The 19,062-nt window shown below is 45.1% G+C and overlaps 1 protein-coding gene across 2 annotated transcripts in view; it reads left to right on the forward strand.

Annotated features, from left to right (window-relative positions):
• Nucleotides 1-38: 38 nt before the first annotated feature.
• PDCD11 (programmed cell death 11) overlaps nt 39-19,062 on the forward strand; it is a 42,619-nt gene continuing 23,595 nt past the window's right edge. For both annotated transcript variants that reach the window (XM_055424735.2, XM_055424736.2), the window contains exons 1-15: nt 39-161; nt 2,030-2,142; nt 3,108-3,239; nt 4,211-4,378; nt 5,809-5,970; nt 7,478-7,601; nt 8,014-8,195; nt 11,814-11,921; nt 13,017-13,223; nt 13,863-13,987; nt 14,171-14,231; nt 14,884-15,030; nt 16,725-16,976; nt 17,522-17,656; nt 18,154-18,348. In XM_055424735.2, the coding sequence (XP_055280710.2) occupies nt 2,041-2,142; nt 3,108-3,239; nt 4,211-4,378; nt 5,809-5,970; nt 7,478-7,601; nt 8,014-8,195; nt 11,814-11,921; nt 13,017-13,223; nt 13,863-13,987; nt 14,171-14,231; nt 14,884-15,030; nt 16,725-16,976; nt 17,522-17,656; nt 18,154-18,348 (2,100 nt within the window). In that variant the 5' untranslated portion in view covers nt 39-161; nt 2,030-2,040. The remainder of the gene's footprint in view (nt 162-2,029; nt 2,143-3,107; nt 3,240-4,210; nt 4,379-5,808; nt 5,971-7,477; nt 7,602-8,013; nt 8,196-11,813; nt 11,922-13,016; nt 13,224-13,862; nt 13,988-14,170; nt 14,232-14,883; nt 15,031-16,724; nt 16,977-17,521; nt 17,657-18,153; nt 18,349-19,062) is intronic.

Consider the following 19,062-nt stretch of genomic DNA (forward strand, 5'->3'; position numbering starts at 1 on the left):
CCCTCCCCCTCCCGGTTGAACTGAATTCAGGATAGTAACGGAAATAGGGCATTGAGCCCGCCCACGCTTCCGGAAGCGTTAGGCTGGGGGTGTACCAGTCTCCGCGTGTGTGATTACAGCGGCGCGGCCTCTAAAGTAGAAGTGCTGGCGTCCCGGGCCTGGTGAGTGGGGGCAAAAGTGACAAGGGTGGAAACTTAGTGGCTTGCAGGTCTGTCCCAGGACTAGCTGCTTTGGATCCCTGCCATGCACCCGCAGTGGCGGGTGAGTGGTTAGGCCACCGCATTCCACCTCAGAAGCCGGCTCTGCTGGAGTGGTCCCTGTAACGTCAGGTTATGTTCCTAGAAAGTAGCTCAGATCCCTTTGTCGCAGGGTCGCTTTACTCTGTGAAGTTTCAGTTTCCCCTTTTGTGAAGTGAGATTGAGGGTCAAATTCCTAGTAAACTAGACCGCATTGATTTGTCCTGTTTTTTTTTTTTTTTTTTTAACGAAATACATTCATTCCTTATTCTAACTCCTTCCTAGGCTCCCTCTAGGTCCTCACCTCTTCCAGTCTCAAGCCTTTTTAGATCCCTATTCCCAAGTGTCTCTTAGAACCAACCCCTCCTCCTGTTCTCACTTAAACCTAGTTCTGGTTCTCGTTTTTTCTCTATTGTACTGCCGTTGAATCCTACCCGGTGTGTACCTTCCTTCAGTTCTATCTCCTTGTGGCGCTAATGGTAAAGAACCCGCCTGCCAATGCAGGAGACATGAGAGAGGCAGGTTCGATCCCTGGGTTTTGGGAAGATTCCCCTGAAGGAAGAAGTGGCAACCCATTCCAGTATTCTTGCCTGGGGGATCCCATGAATCGAGGAGCATAGCGGGCTACAGTCTGTAGGGTCGCGAAGAGTGGAACAGAACCAAAGCGGCTTAGCACGCACTTGGTTTACCTTCGAAGCTTCAGTCCTGTCTCCTTGTCCAGTCTATAGCCTGCAGTATATATATATTTTGGTTACTGTTCTGTCTTTTCCTTTTCTTAAGGGTCTAACTTGACCAAGTAAAAGTTAATTTACTCACACCCAATGAAAGATGTGACACAGAGAGCTCAACCTGTCTTTTAAAATTTAATTTCAATTATTATGCTTTATTCACCTTGTAGTCTAGTTGAACAGTTCTTCAAAGAAAGATGAGCAAACTTGTGAGCAGTTTTAAATATTTTTTAAATTATGTATTATTTATTTGTTTGGCTGCACTGAGTCTTTGTTTCTGCAGGCTTTCTCTAGCTGTGGCGAGCAGGGGCTTCTCTAGTTGCAGTGTACAGGCTTCTCATTGTGGTGGCTTCTCTTGTCAAGAACAGGCTCTGGGGTGCTGCGGCTTCAGTAGTTGTAATGCATGGGCTTAGTTGTTCATGGCATGTGGAATCTTCCTGGACCCAGGGATCAAAATGGTGTCCCCTGCATTGCCAGGAGGATCCTTAACCGCTAGACCCACCAGGGAAGTCTTTGTGAGCAGTTTGACAGACGTATTGCTGCTCAAAATATTTGGCTTTTCCTGTCTCCATGCTTTTTCTCATATTCATTCTGCTTTTCCCTTTCCACCTGTCAAAATCCTGTTCATCTTTTAACATGCAGCTTAAAGGCATCTTTTTAAGGAAGGCTTTCTCCTTTGCTGAAGCCTCGTTATTATCTACCTCCTTGTTGATAGTTTATAACCTGCTGTATTTTAGATTATTTGCAGAACTGTTTTGTCTTAGAAGTGTGCGTATTCTTTGAAGGTAAGGGGTTATGTGGTCATTTGAGTATCCGTGACTTAACTGAAGCTGCTTAATGATGCTCCATTGAAAGTATAACTTACTGGAGAAAAATATGTGAATGTGTGGTTTTGAAGACCTTTGGAAAGATGAATTATGGATTATCTGTTACCTGGCATCAAGCCATCACTTCTTAGTCCTGAATGCTGTCTAGCACACTTGTGCTAGAAAGCTCTGTCTCTTGCCCATCGATCACAACCTTGACACTAAAGTACATATTACCAACTTTTTGCATTGTTTTTAGGACACTCAAACATGGCAGCCATGGAAGAAAGCTTCCCCCGTGGGGGTACAAGAAAGACCCACAAATCAGAGAAAGCTTTCCAGCAATCAGTTGAACAAGACAACTTATTTGATGTAAGTGGTGTGCTTTTTTGGGAAGACTCACAGAACACTTTCTCTCTAGTGTCCTTATGGAGAATGAGCCTTGTTTGAGAATGTGTGGTTTTCCAGACTGGATTCTTGTTGGAGTCTACTTTTATAAATTTAACTTGTTAGAGAGTCCATCCCACCACAAGGCTATATCTTTTGACCTATGAGTGGCATTTATTATATAAGTTTCCAGTGCCGTTCTTTCTTTTTTTGGCCACACCGGGAGGCCTGTGGGATTTTAGTTTCCTGACTAGGAATCGAATCTGCACCATTGGTAGTGAAAGCGAAGAGTCCTAACCACTGGACTGCCAGGGAATTCCCTGTTTCTCATTCTCAGAAATGTAACACGTTGATTAAGGATGGAGAGAAAACAGTTTGAATGAGGTTTGAATGAGGCTATGTAAAATGATCATGATTTGCATTAGAATTTGAAATCTTCACCTAAAGTAGGTTGTGATCCAAATGCTAGAGGGACCAGAACTAATGTTCAATCAAATGATTAGGTCTACTTTATGTAATCTTTCCAACTGTATTGTGAAGCAAAGATCACCATTCCATGGTGGGAAACTGAGGCCCAGAGAGGTTATATAATTTAGCTGAAACCGCACAGCTTGTTATGGTGGAGATCTTTGTGACTCCACCTTTTTTATTTTCATGCACTGTTCCAAATTGCTTCTCCCAGTGGGGAACCCCCGTGTCCATCCCTGTCAAGGGAGGAAGAACACAGAAGGGAAGAGGCTTTTAGGATAGAGCTCAGATTTTTGTCACAGGGAGAATTGGTGTCAGGATGGGAGACTGGCCACCAGGCAGGAATTAAAGAACAGTTGGGAGTGGGATGGAGTAGAAGGGTGACAAAACAGGGTGACAGATGAACTGAAATTGAAGGGAAAGGCCTGGATAAACTGCTTTTTATTTTTTTGGATCTTTTCCTCCTCCCTCCCCCGCTTTAGATTTCTACTGAAGAGGAATCTACCAAAAGGAAAAAGACCCAGAAAGGGCCAGCAAAAGCAAAAAAGTTGAAAGTTGAAACCAGAGAAAGCAGCAAGTTTGTCAGAGAGAAGTTTGAAATCCTTAATGTGGAGGTTTGTCAACGTTTGGTTTTGAACAAACTTGATGTGTTCTTCTTCCTTTCCTCTTCCCTTTTTTCCTTCGTTCTTTTTATATATGTACATGTATTTATGTCTTATGTCTCTATTCCAGTTTTGTCAGTGCCTGTGATCATGGATCGTGTGTTTTTCTTTTTAGCGGCTAAGTCCCTCATCCTGCTGATGCTCTCACGGAACTTGTGTTTTAGTAAATTCATAGGTTAGAATTGGCAATACCCTTAATAGTCATTCTGATTCTACCCTTTCATTTCACATTTGTGGAAACTTATCTCAGAGAAGTGAAGCAGTCTTCTTATGTCCCATAAATTTTAACTCTGATACTTTAGTTATAAAAAAGAAAAAGCCAAATGATAGTGAAGGGAAAGATATACATGGATGTAGATAGTGAAGGGAGAGATACTTCCAGCCTGCAGAAGTATTTTGTTCGTCCTGTGTGATACTTAAAAAAAAGTTGGTGCCACCATTAGAAAACTTAAAAATTTGACATTAAGAATGTGATTTCTGGCTTCATATAGAAACTTGAGAGTGCTGATAATACAAGTATGCACTCCCTCATATTTGTAGCGACACATTGCTGAATTGTGTTTGTGCCCTTTAGACCTGGCACACACATGCTGGACTTCCATAGTCTTCCCTGGCCTGTGTTCTGCATTGTGTTGCCTCCCAGGCATTTGAGTTTGGGTTGCTTGGAATAAAGGAAAAGGTGAGCATGCCCTCCAACACCCTCATGCTGTAAACACAGTGGTATCATTTCAGCCTTTCATGGTTCTCAGTCAGAAATATGACGAGTGTATGATATATACATGTATGTGTCTCTTGTAGCTTTTTTATGTCAGAGTTAGGACTAGAAGCCAGATTCCCTCACCCCCACCCCACCTTCCCACCCTGCTACCTCCCTATTCATTGTTCTCTTCCCTGTTGTACATAATTCACTCTTTCTCTTCTAGTCCCTGTGTGAGGGGATGCGGATTTTGGGTTGTGTGAAAGAGGTAAATGAACTGGAACTGGTGATTAGTCTACCCAACGGCCTCCAAGGGTGTGTGCAGGTGACTGAAATCTGTGATGCTTACACTGAAAAGCTGAATGAACAGGTGGCACAAGAAGAACCCCTGCAGGTAAGGGAAACCTGGATGAAATCTGTAACTGGAGTAAGATGTAAGATGACAGCTTTGCTAAGTGCTAAGAAGGAAAGGTACAAGATGCCAAGAGAGTTTATCTAGAGAATTTAAGTTTTTTTAATTTTTTAAATAAGGGGACTTTCACTTAGGCCAGGGAACCTAGCAGACTTGCCCGAGGAAGGGATACCTGAGCTGAATGTGAAGGATGAGGGTGGGCTGGAGAAGAAAGGAAGGGAGTTCAGGCAGAAGGAGCCCGTTTTGTAGCAGAAGACGGCCAGTGCGACTGGAACAGAGAGCAGGGAGAGTGGTGTGAGATGGGGCTAGAGGGCTGGGTGGAGACTGGACCATGTTAAGGACTGGTTTTTCTGGAATCAATTGGAAGCCCTTGAAATGCTCTCATTGAGGTGGGTGATATGTAGACAGAAGACAGAATGAGTCAAAGCAGTATGAGTAGTTGCTTAGGGACTAGTTCAGAGGCTGTTGTTCTAGTCCAGGCTCTGAGATCGATGAATTTACTGAGGGCTGAAGAGGTAAAGTCACTGCCTAGTGATGGCTTCCATGTGGGTGGCAAGGCCAAGAGACATGTCAGAAATGAGTCCTAGGTTTCTGTTGAGCTTGGTTAACAGTTGGCCAGGCCATCTTGAGATAAGAAACCGTGAAAGGGTACCAGGGTTGGGAGAGATGATCATGATTTGATTTTTGGTTGTGTTGAGTTTGAGGTACAATTGAGATGACCAGTAAATAGGTGATTCTGGAGCTCAGGGAGATTTCTATGTATAGGTAGGTGGTGGTTGAAGCTGTGGAGGAGGAAGAAGTTGCTTACAGGGAGCACACAGAGGGAGAAGAGACTGAAAGACTGAACCAGGAGTAAACACTGTATTTTAGTTGCTGAAGTAAAGGAGAGTTGCTGTCGGAAGAAGGTGGGGCCAGAGAGGTAGAGGAAAAAACTGATGAAGGAAAGGTCAGAAGCCGGAGGAAATGTTTCAGGAAGGAAGCAGCACCAGAGTAAAATGCCTCATTAAGGTCCTGTGAGAGAAGGACTGCAAAGTGGTCTGTTGGATCTAGCCACGTGGAGGTCATTGCAGATTTCGTTGGGAGATCAAGTATGGAGTGAGGGGGTGGAATGCAGATTGCAGAAAGTTGAGAAGTAAGTGGAAGTAAATGAGGAAGTACAGTAATTGTAGAAGATTCTTTTGACAAGTCATTTTACATCTGCCTGTTGTGTGGAGATGTTTGGCGACCTTACCTGTAATCCAAGACTGACATGGCCACAAACCAATGCCTTTGTGGGTGAGCAGTTACTCTCGTCATCCGCCTTTTGGGCTCTGGGAATCTGAGGATGAGAAACCACTGAATCAGGGTCCGGCAGTGAATTCTCAGTTTAGGGGAAAGGTACCTATCAGATTTTTCTCACTTGTATTATGCAGGACCTGGTCAGCTTGCCTGAGCTCTTCTCACCTGGAATGCTGGTGAGATGTGTGGTGAGCAGTCTGGATACCACAAAGGGGGGCAAAAAGAATGTCACGCTATCTCTGAACCCCAAAAATGTCAACAAAGTGCTGAGTGCTGAGACCCTGAAACCTGGCATGGTACGTATCTGGGGCGAGGGAGGAGGAGCAGGCAACATGCCTTCTCCGTGTCCTGCCTTCTGGGGGTGTCTAGATTACCCTTCACTTTCAGCTTAACTGTTACACATGGGGATGTGTCTTTTCCTGGGTGAAGATCTCCAAGGTGCTTTGGGTACTTAATGGAAGTTGAAGACTTGAACCTAATCACATCATTCTGAATGGGAGAAAGGGAAACCAAGCCCCACATTTGCTGGTAGGGAAAAAAAAGATTCCTCCAAGGAACCTTAGCAAGGGTGAGAAAGTTCTTGAAGTGCCTTCTTTACAAAGACTTCTTCACAGATGAAGTCATTTTTAAAAGCCACTGAAATTTGTGGGGAAAGCTTGGGGGCAGCTATCTGAGAGCAAGAGACAGGGTAGATAGAGCAGTTAGTCTGTCAGCCATATTAATGGATACTCCACTACTGAATCTCCCAGTCCAATGGCGGTTCAGGAGATGTGGATCCCTGCTCAGCACCTCCGAGTTGAATAGATGTAAAACACACTTATATAAACTGTACTCACTTAAGAGGAAGGAGATCAAATGATCCTGGAACATTTGGTTAGAAGCAGTGAAGTTTGGGCCAAGCCCTGTGCGTTGAGTAGAATGGGGAACAAAGTTGGAAGTGAGTCGTAAGTAAGTTGTAGGAAATTGACAAGTGCCGAGAGGCGGCAGTTTGACAGTTGCTGTTTTAGACACTTTCTCTGAAGACATTTTCATAGCTACCTTGTGAGGCCAATAGGTATCACTCTTATACATTTGAGAAAATAGACTGAAAAAGGTTTACCTGACTTAAGTGGCCAAAGACCAAATAGCTGGTGATTATTAGAGCCAGATTTGAATGCCACAGTGCTTCCAGTGAAATGTAAGGAGGTTGGCAAAATTTTTTGGTGGAGTGAGGAGGGTGTTGGAGGTGCTTAGAAAAGACATGATGACAGCTAGAAGGGTGGCTGTGGATTCTCAGTTGTCTTGGCACCGGGGATGCCCGCACTGCACCCCTTTCATGTATATGATATGAAAGGCTTGCCTATCTTTTGAAAATCCTCCGGAAAGAGACTCCTTTTTGTCATTCCATTAGTCAGCTCCTCACTGTCTGGAAACTATAAGATCTTCAACCCCCAGGAGAATTAAAGTTGATTGATGTCTTTCCCTCTTCTATCCTTTAATGAGATTGAGGTTGTTTTACTTTTCTTAAACTTTTTTCAGTATAGTTGATGTATAGTATTATACAAGTTACAGTTGTACATTAGTGATTCACAACTTTTGAAGGTTATACTCCATTTAGAGTTATAATCAAATATTGGCTGTATTCCCTGTGTTGTAGCAATTGAGGTTTAAATTTAAAAGGGGGAGGATGCTTGGGATTCTGGGATGATTTGTCAAGACCAAGGGTGGAAACAGTCCTGTTTCCTGTGTTTGGTACTGAAGGTTGGTTATGTGTCCTATGACCTTTGACTTTTGAATTTTTGGGAATGCTTTCTCTTCTTCCAGCTGCTCACGGGCACTGTGTCCAGCCTGGAAGACCATGGCTACATAGTGGACATTGGTGTTAGTGGGGCCAGAGCTTTTCTGCCACTGCAGAAAGCCCAGGAGTACATTCGGCAGAAGAACAAAGGTGAGGGGAAGAAGGACAAGAACGTGGTTGTGAGGTGGTATGTGTGGGGATTATATTTAAATGCCACTGTCTCAGTAAGAGTGGAGTGCCAGGCTCACTAAAATCTGATGGGCCAGTTTCACTTTTTCCCACGAAGAAGATTCCACTGAAATTTGGACCCTCAGGGCCTCTGAACCAGCACTCTCCTGCCTTGTTGAGGTTTTTGTATTTTTTTGTGTGGTAGTTGATGTAGATCAGTTAGAGTCATTTCATTCCCTTTATTGTAGATGGTTTCTTGAAAATTGGGAATATGGGGGGTACTGCATGGTAACTGGACAAGTAGGCCATGGATCTTTAAGGTGTCACTTGAGCCCAAGTTAAAAGTTCTTCTCATAATAGATGTTTTTTTCCTTTTGGGGGGCTGGACTTGCAGGTGCTAAACTGAAGGTGGGTCAGTACCTGAACTGCCTCATTGAAGAGGTGAAGGGCAGTGGAGGAGTTGTCACTCTGTCTATTGGTCATGCAGAAATTTCTGCTGCCATTGCTACTGAGGAACAGAGTTGGACCCTCAATAGTTTGCTACCAGGACTGGTGGTCAAAGCGCAGGTACATAAGGTAAGCCATTCATTGCTACTGCTATTTTCTAAAATAAAAATAATTTGTATTAAAGTAGAGTGTGCACACAGTCTAAAATTGTGCTGTCCAGTAGGGCAGCACCTGGTCCCATGTGGCCATTAGTACTTGAAATATAGCCAGTATCACATGTTGAAATGATCATATTTTGCCTGTATTGGGTTAAATAAACTATTAAATCTCACTTCTTTCTTTGTAGTTTTCACAGTGTGACTGCTAAGAAACTGAAAATTACACATGTCACTTCGGTTATATATGTTCTGTGGACAGTGCTGATCTAAAGATTAAATGATATTAAAAGGCTTCTAATGAAGAACTCTCACCCCATCGAACCTCCATCTTTCATTCTTTTAGCTTATCTTTTGAAGTTTGCCTCTGGATTTCTAAGTAATACGCTTCCGCTAGAGCTCATGGTTTATCACTTTGAGGCACTGAGTTTTAACCCTTTATCAAGGTAGATGAAATTTTGGCTCTCTTAATCCTCCCTTCTCCCAACTTTTGATTAAATCATTATTCAGTATTTAAATTATGACCACATAAATATTGTTTACTTGCTAAACTAGGTAATATAGTTTGTTTCTTGAACAATTTCCTCCCCCAAGCCTGGAGTTGATGATCAGTTTTGTTTCTCTCATTTGCTGAATTCTCTTCCTATCATTGTTTCTTAATACATCCTGTAGTTATTTTTCCCTCATTATTTTCTATATTTTCAAACCCTTTAAAATAATCTTTGTTATTTTTCTTCCCATCTGGAGTCCTTCTGCTGTCATCTGGCTTCAGTCTAGTTGCTTTGTACTGCATCAGCTGCTGCATAGCTGATGTCCAGAAGCTTCCGGTCTTTATCATTCTGGATCCTTCCCCACTCTTCTGTATTGGATAGAACCTTCTTTGATTTCATGTATTTCTCTTTTTTGGTTTACTCACTTGTTTTAATGTGTCACATTCTCCAGAAACATCCTCAAAAAAGCACAAACATTCATGCTAAGTTGCTCAGTTGTGTCCGACTCTTTGCAACCTCATGGCCTGTAGCCCACCAGGCTCCTCTGTCCATGGGATTCTCCAGGTAAGAATACTGGAGTGGGTAGCAATTCTCTTTTCCCGGGGGCCTTCTTGACCCAGAGATTGAGCCCAGGTCTCCCGCATTGCAGGTGGATTCTGCACCATCTGAGCCACCAGGAAAGTCCCCTAAAAGCACTTTGGAGGTTAATCTTGACTTAATGTGTCTTGACGGAGAAGGCAATGGCAAGCCACTCCAGTACTCTTGCCTAGAAAATCCCATGGATGGAGGAGCCTGGTAGGCTGCAGTCCGTGGGGTTGCTAAGGGTCAGACACGACTGAGCGACTTCACTTTCACTTTTCACTTTCACACATTGGAGAAGGAAATGGCAACCCACTCCAGTGTTCTTGCCTGGAGAATCCCAGGGATGGGGGAGCCTGGTGGGCTTCTGTCTGTGGGGTCACACAGAGTCGGACATGACTGAAGTGTCTTAGCAGCAGCAGCAGCAGCAGTGTGTCTTGAAATTCCCAAGACAGCTGTCAGGTTTGATGATTCCTCAGGGAGACTCATAAGACTCACCATGTAGTGGTCCTCACTACTGTGATCCATTACAGTGAAAGGAGGCAAAGCAAAATAGCAAAGAGAAAAGGCCCATGGAATGAAGTCTGAAAGAAACCAGGCATAAGCCTCTGAGACTCCTCTTCTAGTGGAGTCATAGGAGTGTATTTAATTCCTCTAGCAACAGGTTATGACAACACATGTGAATGTGGTGAGGGCTTCTCAGCTGGTGCTAGTGGTAAAGAACCTGCCTGCCAGTGCAGGAGATGTAAGAGAGGTGGGTTCGATCCCTGGGTCGGGAAGATCTCTTGGAGGAGGGTAGGGGCATGGCAACCCACTCCAGTATGCTTGCCTGGGAAGTCCCATGGACAGAGGAGCTTGGTGGGCTACAGTCCATGGGGCCGCAAAGAGTTGGACACGACTGAAGCGACTTAGCACACACACACACACACATGAATGTTGTCTACCAGCAAAACTCACTGAGGGTTTTTATTTTTATGACTGAATAATACGCCATCATATGAAGTTGGTGGACATTTGAGTTGTTTCCACTTTTGGCTCTCAAGAGTAATGCTGCTGTGAAATTTGTGTACAGGTTTTTGTGGGGACACGTGTTTTCATTTCTCGGAATGGACTTGCTGGGTCATATGGTAACTCTGTATTTAACTTTTTGAGGAACAACCGAAGTGGCTGCAATGTTCTATATCCTCACCAACAATTTAAGGGTTCTAGTTTCTTCATATTCTCATTATCACTTATTCTTTTTATTATGGATCTCCTAGAAGGAGTGGGTGTGAAGTGGTATTTTGTTATTTTGATACGCATTTCTCTAATGATTAGTAATGTTGAGCATCTTTTCATGTTGCAAATTGGCCATTTATAAATTTTTTGGAGAAATATTGAATCAGAAGTCCTTTATCCATTGTTTTTTATTGTTATGGTAAAAAGAATTCTTTGCATATTCTAGATACACGCCCCTTATCAGATATTTTAAAGTATTTAATTTTCTTTTTCTGGAACTCCTATTAGTATGATGTTGGACTTAATGGATCAGTTCTCATTTTCTTACTTTTTACTCTCTGTTTTGGTACATGCATGCATTTGCATCCTACTTTAGGGAGCGTCTCTCAACTTAAACCTCCTATTCTCTATTGAGTTTTTGTTTTGACTGCCATCTTATGAGAGAGGCACTAAAAAACTGCTGGGAAGTCTGTGAGCCTGGGTGGACTTGCTGACTGGCTGACTTCCCTGTCAGGGGCAGGAGCTAGCGGACCATCTTTGAGAAACCTCCAGGTGTCACAGTTAGAAATCTTCTCTGGCATGTTGGATTTCTCTAGAAAGGATATGAGGATATAAACCTGGCTGCCTAAGAGCTGGATGGCAGAAAGGGCCTGGATGTCTTCATGTCTATATCTATGATATTCAGAATTTTTCTTAATTCAAATTTTCATGGTTTGTGCACTATTCCTGTGTTTTGAATCTGTTACAGTTTCCAAGAGAATAACTCTCCCACTTTCTTTGGAGATGGGAGAAGGGTGAACCCTATGAGAACCTGGGGATCTGACTTAGTTTCCCTACCTCAGTGCTCTCTTTTGAGGGCCTTGTCACCTCTACTTTCTTAGCTTTGCAAGCCTCTACTGGGCGAATTGCTTGTGATCAGTATCTTCTTGCACGCATGTGGGTTTTCCCATGTTAGTCTGAGCACATCACCAAGTTAGCAACAACTTGTCCAAGTTGTCAGGCTGGCGGTTCCTCAAGGATCTTTGTGTAAAGTGCCTTCCATCCCTTTGGGAAATCCTGAGAGTGGAGAATCCTCTCAGGCGGGTGGATGTAGTGGTGGTGGGTGAGCTTACTGAGTATAGGAAGAGCCAGTGCCAGGGGTTGTGCTGCCAACCCCTGATTTTGTGGGAAGAAAGATGATAAGGGTTGTGGGGGGTGGGGGAGAGTTATGGTAATGTGGCCTTGAATGTTTAGTATGAACAGTCTCTCTCATTCCTGGTTCTTTCAGAGAGATGTTTTTCACAATCGGTTCTGTTTATTTCTAGGTGACTCCACTTGGCCTTACGCTTAAGTTCCTCTCATTCTTCAGTGGCCTGGTTGACTTTATGCACCTGGATCCTAAGAAAGCCGGAACATATTTCTCAAATCAGCAAGTAAGAAGTGTTGCACGTATCTTTTCTTGATTTCACTTGTGTTGCAACCAGTGTCACAGCTGCTACAGGCAGGTCCTGGGACTCGTGTGTATGGGTGTTAGGGGTAGTGAGGAGAATGAAAGGTGTCTTGGAAGGACTGTAGGAAATGGTCAGTGATTATTTCTGGGGATTGAGATTGGAATAGGAGCCTGTGAAGAAGAAAGCACCTTGTAATTTTTGTTGCATAGACTCTGATTCTTTTTCTCTCTTGGTAGTGAAACTTTTGCCTTTATAATTTAAAGTGTTCTGAGAAAGTGTTAACATAGGAAAACAAAATGTATGTTTAATATAGACGTTTGTATTCAAAATATGAAAGTGCTATGTGAAATGAATGTGAACGTGGAAGTGCTATGCACACCTGGTTAAAAAACTGTGTGATTATGCAGTCAAGTGTTAGTGGTTAAGTCTAAGTGATTTTTCTTCCCTCATCTAAATATTCAAATTTTCTACAATGATTGTGGATATTTGGGAAGAAAATTCCAATATATTCTAACCGTTGTTTTTTATTAAAAATTCCAAAATGATTTATTTTTTACCAATAACTCCTGCTAATGGAAGCTATAGAGACCTTGCTGGTTTTTTGTTTCTGTTGTTTTATTTTTTAAAGTAGATTTTCCCAGCACCTGGTGATAATATTGTTGCTTTTTCAGTGAACCTCTTTCTAGTGACTTTTTTTCTCCTTGTAGTCATACTTGTGTACAGAATTGAGACGTTTTACATGCTAGGACCTTGTGATCAAAGCAGGCTGTTTCTGGTGTTTCAGACAAGCTTCTGGATACAGTGACGCCAGTGCATGGCTCCTGTTGCATATGCATTATTAGGCTCATGGTGTTGAGGGGACCCTGATACCCATGTTCCTGCCCTCGCATAAGCGTTGTTTCTGTCAGACGTTCCTCTGGATGTTCTGTGTGAATTTTCCACATGCTGTTTTATTGTACAAGCTGTTTTTATACTTCCACCTATAACTTGGTCAGCACGGGAGAGTCTTAACCCCTGAAAGTTGGCTTCGGGTGTCTTGTCTCCAGAAGACAAGTCCTCATTGTGTCCCTTGTCTAGGTACGGGCCTGTGTCCTCTGCGTGCATCCTCGGACCAGAGCTGTGCGGCTGAGCCTGCGTCCCGTCTTCCTGCAGCCCGGGCGCCCACTCACCCGGCTCTTGTGCCAGCAGCTAGGAGCTGTGCTGGATGATGTGCCCGTCCAGGGCTTTTTTGGCAATGCTGGGGCCACCTTTAAGCTGAAGGATGGTGCTCTGGCCTATGCTCGGGTAAGGAGTCTCTTTGTTTCATCAGGTTCTCATCACCAGAAGGACTTTGGGGACATGGGTTCTTTTTGCTTCCTTCATCCCTGAGTATTAGTTTCCTATTTTTTAATTTCCCCAAACATGGCAGACAGTTAATAAGGACTTGAACTGTTTGTTATATTAGAGTACCTTGAGATTGGCTTGCCTTAGTTGATACCCGATTGATGATAAGAACAAGAATGAGTTAGGATCTACACCAGGGCTTGGCACAGTTGTTTTAAAGGGCCAGGTAATAAATATTTTAGACTCATGTACCATATGGACTCTGTCCTAACTACTCATCTTTGTTGTAGCCTGAAGCAACAAGGACAGTATGTGAATGAAAGGGCATGGCTATGTTCCAGGCAAACTTTTATTTACAAAAATAGGCATTTCATTGTGAGCCGTGATGTATTGACCCATGATCTAGACTGTTCTCTGACTTTAGATTGTGTGGTAGTAAAAAACAGTTTTTTAGTTAGAGCAGTTGTTTTAACAGGTAATCAGAGTGCTGTTTTTATGGTAGGTGATAAATGTTCTGAGTCATTTGCACATCTGATTTAATGTCTGGTTGTCTCAGATCTGTTGCCTCTGACTTGTCCTTAATCACTTGGTACTGTGTAGCGCAACCATCTCTCCAATTCTAAGAAAACTTTCAAACCTGAGGCCTTCAAGCCAGGGAACACTCACAAGTGTAGAATCATCGACTACAGCCAAATGGATGAACTGGCCTTGCTCTCTCTGCGGACGTAAGTCTGTCACTCACTGTGTGGGGTGTGGAGGTGTGCGTCTTCGTCTGTGGTGCATGCTCACGGCGTTTCCTGTCCTTACTGGTGAGGGTTTCTTTTCTTGCCAGTGTGATTTTGGTAGCCCTGAATTTTAGGCAGCCTCTGCCCTAATATATTTAATCTTGTATTTACCTTTTGTTCTAGGTCTATTATTGAAGCTCAGTTCCTTTGGTATCATGACATAAAACCTGGGGCTTTGGTTAAGGTAAAACCTCAAGCATATAATTAGACGCTCTCCCACCTTCAGACAGTCTTTAGTTCACAGGTTAACTGGCAGCTCATTAGTCCTTAGATGAACACATTTAAAGGCATGCTCCTTCCCTCTGCCTGCTAACAGGGATTTCTTTTTCTTCTCTTGGGTGACTTGAAATTAATTTCGCGGTAAAGTCTTGCTCGCACCATGCCACTATACAGAGGCAGTAGATCTTCAGTCTTGGGAATTGATGGTGTTTGTTAGACCAGATCAAAAGTTAGTTCTTTGGTAATTTAGCCACCTGGGATATTAATAAGGAGTCAGTTCCAGTTGCCTCTCCTGTCTAGCCACTTAGCCCCAGCGGAGCAGCTCCCCTTTATATGTAGAGTTCATTCCTTAGCAGACATAGTCCTCTACATTGGAGATGGAACTGGTAAGACAGACAGAAAGATGCTCACACAAAAAGGTGTGAAAGTTCTCGTAAATAAACTCTGCTGCATCCAGCCCAGTGTGGGGCATGTGCTTTGCCCCTATGAGATCTGGAATAACAGGTAGTTACCCCAGGAAGCTAACCTTTGAAAGAGAGGTGTGAGATGCTTTGTTGTTAAGAAGTGTAGGAAAGACATTCTTGAGGCATCATGACATCTTTTCCTTGGATTCTTAGGGCAAAGTGCTGACCATAAAGCCACACGGAATGGTGGTGAAAATGGGCAAGCAGATCAGGGGCCTGGTACCTACCATGCATCTGGCTGACATCCTTCTAAAGAATCCGGAGAAGAAATACCACGTTGCGGATGAGGTCAAGTGCCGGGTGAGCCTCCGAAAGGGTTGCTGGTGTGGTTGGCCGATAGGAAGAGAACAGTGCTTCGCAGGTGAAGTTTCTGCCTTTTTCCACAAAGTGACCACATAATGTCTGCAGTGCTGTGCCTGGCACTGGGAAGAGAAAAATGGGTCCCTGTGTTTGATAATTGTATGGTATAATTGAGAGTTAAAATATCCATTCCTGAAGAGTGCAGGCCACGTGGCTTGGTGCAGGCTGTATGCTGTGGTCACAGAACAGGGAGATGAGGGTAAGCTGGAGCAGCAAGAATCATCGAGAATCAGTGATGATCAATAGCAGCTACTATGTAACATGTATTCTGTGCCAGTTGCTGAGCTCGGCACATCATAACATTTCATTTCATCCTTAAAATGGCCATAAGAAGGAAGTGCTGTTTTCCTCCTCTTTGAAGGTGGGGAAGTGAAAGGCTTGGAATGCCAAGTGTCTTGCCCAGAGTCATACAGCTAATAAATGGCAGAACCACTTTTCAAGTTGAGCTCTATATGATAGTAATGTCTTCTAGACCTCTGGCAGAGGTGGGGCTTGAACTGGAAAGGATCAGTAGGATTTGGAAGGTTTAGGAAGATCAGGGGGTGTGTTCAGTACAGAAATAGCCCAAACAAAGCTGTCCAAACTTGAGTGTTTTACAACATAGTCGTGGGTCCTGAGAGAAGCCACACAGAGGTGTAAAGAGTAAGCACAGTGCTTAGGGCCTGGTGTTTGCAAACTCAAGTGTTAGGTTTTCTTATTTTCATGTAATTTTGTTATTGGGTCAACAAAGATATTGGTTAGCCTTTGGTACAAAATTTTGCAGTAGCGGGGTCAGGAAGTTAAAGGAATTTCTCTGCCCTCAAGGAGATGACCTTCTGAGGAATGAGAGGTGGTTGGGTCTCTCAGTCATAGTTTATAGCTAGTACACAGCTGTATTGAGGGGGTGAACACACAGCAGTACTGAGGACTGAGGGGGTGAACGGATTCTGTCATTCGTTCTGTTAGACAAGATGCAGTGGTCCAGGAGAGAGAGGGAGTGGAGGCCAAGTAGGAGTAACCGACACAGTCCTCCCTGGAGGTGTGATGGCGTGATGAGTATTGCTCTAGGCCCAGGGGTCACTTACAGGAGGAGATACATTTGAAATAGAGATGAATGCTCCCTGGGTTATCATCCAGCAGGAAGCAGGGAGGATCTACAATTGAGATTTTTCTCAGAGAGAAGGAGATAGTGGGTTTTTAGGGACTGACCATGGCCCAGGTCAGGGCTTCCCGGATAGCTTGGCTGGTAAAGAATCTGCCTGCAATACAGGAGACCCCAGTTCAATTTCTGGGTCAGGAAGTTCCCCTAGAGATGGGATAGGCCACCCACTCTGGTATTCCTGGGCTTCTCTGGTGGCTCAGATGGTAAAGAATAAGAATCTGTCTGCAGTGCGGGAGACCTTGGTTTGATCCTTGTGTTGAGAAGATCCCCTGGAGAAGGGCATGGCAATCCATTCCTGTATTCTTGCCTGGAGAACCCCATGGACGGAGAGCCTGGTGGGCTACAGTCCATAGGGTCACAAAGAGTCAGACATGACTGAGGGACTAAGCACAGAACAGCACATGGCCCTCAGGCTCGGGATGGCAGAGACTCCCTTTTACAGTGGCTCCCTCAAAAATGGATGATTTGGTGACAGCCAGTATCCTGTCCCTAGGTTTTGCTTTGTGACCCTAAAGCCAAGAAGCTCATGATGACCCTGAAGAAAACCCTGGTTGAGTCCAAACTTCCTGCCATTACCTGCTATGATGATGCCAAGCCTGGTCTGCAGACTCACGGCTTTATCCTCCGGGTCAAGGACTACGGCTGCATCGTGAAGTTCTACAATGATGTGCAGGGACTGGTGCCCAGGCACGAGCTCAGTGCCGAGTACGTCCCTGACCCAGAGAGTGTCTTTTACACGGGCCAGGTAACCCTTCTCCTGGACAGGCTCCTCTCCTCGATGATGCTGGGAACACAGATTTGAAGGAGTAGGAGGGCTGCTTTTTAAGGGATCTGGGAGAGAGCATGTGGGTAGTGGCCCTGAGGCAGCTAAGTGGAGATGGAATGGAACAGAGAGAAACCCTCACAGGGGCTCACTGGAAGCTGGTAAACGTAATGGACCTTAGGCCCTCAGCCTGGAAGGTGTTAGTCTTCCCCACAATACACCTGAGTCCCTCACATCAGCAGATGGTCTGAGGCCACTGTCACCACAAGGGGGCACTGTCCTAAACCTAGTGAGTCTGCAGCAGACTAGGAAAATTTTTTTTTAAAACTTGAAGTTATACCCCAAAATTCATTCGTGTCTGTTTTTCACCCAGAAGGCTGATTCATGGGGATTCTGTGTAACTCTCAGTACGTTTGTTTTCACTGCCTTCTGATCTGATCCAGAGTCCTGGGGGCTCTCCCAAGGCCTGTGCGGCACTGGTGGGGGGTACCTCTCTCCAGGGCCAAGCAGGTGTGGTTTCTCACTAGGTGGTGAAGGTTGTGGTGCTGAACTGTGAGCCGTCCAAAGAGAGGATGCTCTTGTCCTTCAGGCTGTCGAGTGATCTGAAGCAAGAGTGTGAAGGACAGAGTCAGAAGAAAAAGAAAGCCGTTAGTGCTGGGCAGGTACTTGGCGTCTCCAGACAAATTAGTTTACTTACAGAAGCGGAGAACAGGGTGCCTCTGACCCTGGGGCCCTGGCACCCCTGGAGGGGGAGGCTCAGAGGAGCTCCATACAGTTCCAGGGCCGTGTGTCGGCGCCCAGGGAGCTGTTTAGGAGAGGGAATGCTGCTGTAGCTCGGCCTGCCCTCAGTGTGCTGCCGCCCCTTTCTCTGTGGGCTCTGTGGCCAGCGTGCAAGGCTGTCGTTCCCTTGGGACCCATGGGAGGGACTTGGGGGAGGAGCGACGTGAGCAGCAGATGGTTCCCGCTGTGTGTGTGGTGTATGTGCCTGCCGGGTCTTTGGGAGCGTGGGGTAGGAGTGGGAAAAAGCTGCTTCTCTGATTTCGACCTCTCAGGCATCCCTGGTGCTGGAGTTTGATGCCTCTGGTCTTCCCCTGACCCACATAGGCTGCTCTCTTCTCAAGACAAATACTGTATTTTTGTCTTTCTCCTCCCTGGGTAGTTGGTGGATGTGAAGGTTTTAGAGAAGACCAAAGATGGGCTGAAGGTGGCTGTCCTGCCCCACAACATCCCCGGCTTCCTCCCGACAGCTCATCTGTCGGACCATGTCACCAATGGCCCACTGCTGCATCACTGGCTCCAGACAGGCGACACCCTGCACCGGGTCCTGTGTCTGAGCACGAGTGAGGAACGGGTTGTATCCTTCACCGGGCTGTGGGGGCCGTGGAGGTGGGGAAGCATTGCTCCTCTGGGGAGGGGCACATGGGACCTCCGGGTCAGGTTCTGCTCTTAGTTGGAAACTCATGGGAAAGAAGTGGCTTCTGCCTTCAGAGGTACACCCATCCATCGAACCACACCAGTGGGCAAACCTGCACTTTGCCTCTGTTTCCCTGGTGGTAATTAGAGCAAGACTGAGGTGCTGCTTGCAGATGCTAGTGGTCAGCACAGAGTGGGAGTCCAGGGTGTTGGGGAGGGGGCCGCATGGCATGCCGGGCCCGGCAGGACACCCCCAGTGGCACATCCAGCCTTCTCAGGGCACTTAGTTCTTGTCCCCAAGTTGGAACAATTAGTAAGTACCTGCTGTCCTCTTTCCTTCCCTCCCCTCTCCCCTGCTGAGATACGGGTCTCAGAATATTCCTTTTGGTCCTAGTGTGGCAGCTTAGAAGGAAGATCCTGACTTCTTTCTCACAGAATGTAAAATGAAATCTCCTCAGAATGAAGAGGGACAGAGGAGGTAAAATAGGGTTGGTTGGTATAAGATAGAGGCAAGAGGGTGGTGTCATGGCTGATCCAGCTGCCAAGCCACTGGGGATGGGCCATTCCCTTCCGGTCTCCTCTGGTAATCCGGAGGTAAGTTGATAAGAAAAGGAATGAAACAGTGATCCCCAGACTTCAATGTGTGTCAGAGTCA

The sequence above is a fragment of the Moschus berezovskii genome, chromosome 12, assembly GCF_049115385.1.
Source record: "Moschus berezovskii isolate FMDL1 chromosome 12, NW_MosBer_1.0, whole genome shotgun sequence".
In the NCBI taxonomy this organism is placed as follows: domain Eukaryota; kingdom Metazoa; phylum Chordata; class Mammalia; order Artiodactyla; family Moschidae; genus Moschus; species Moschus berezovskii.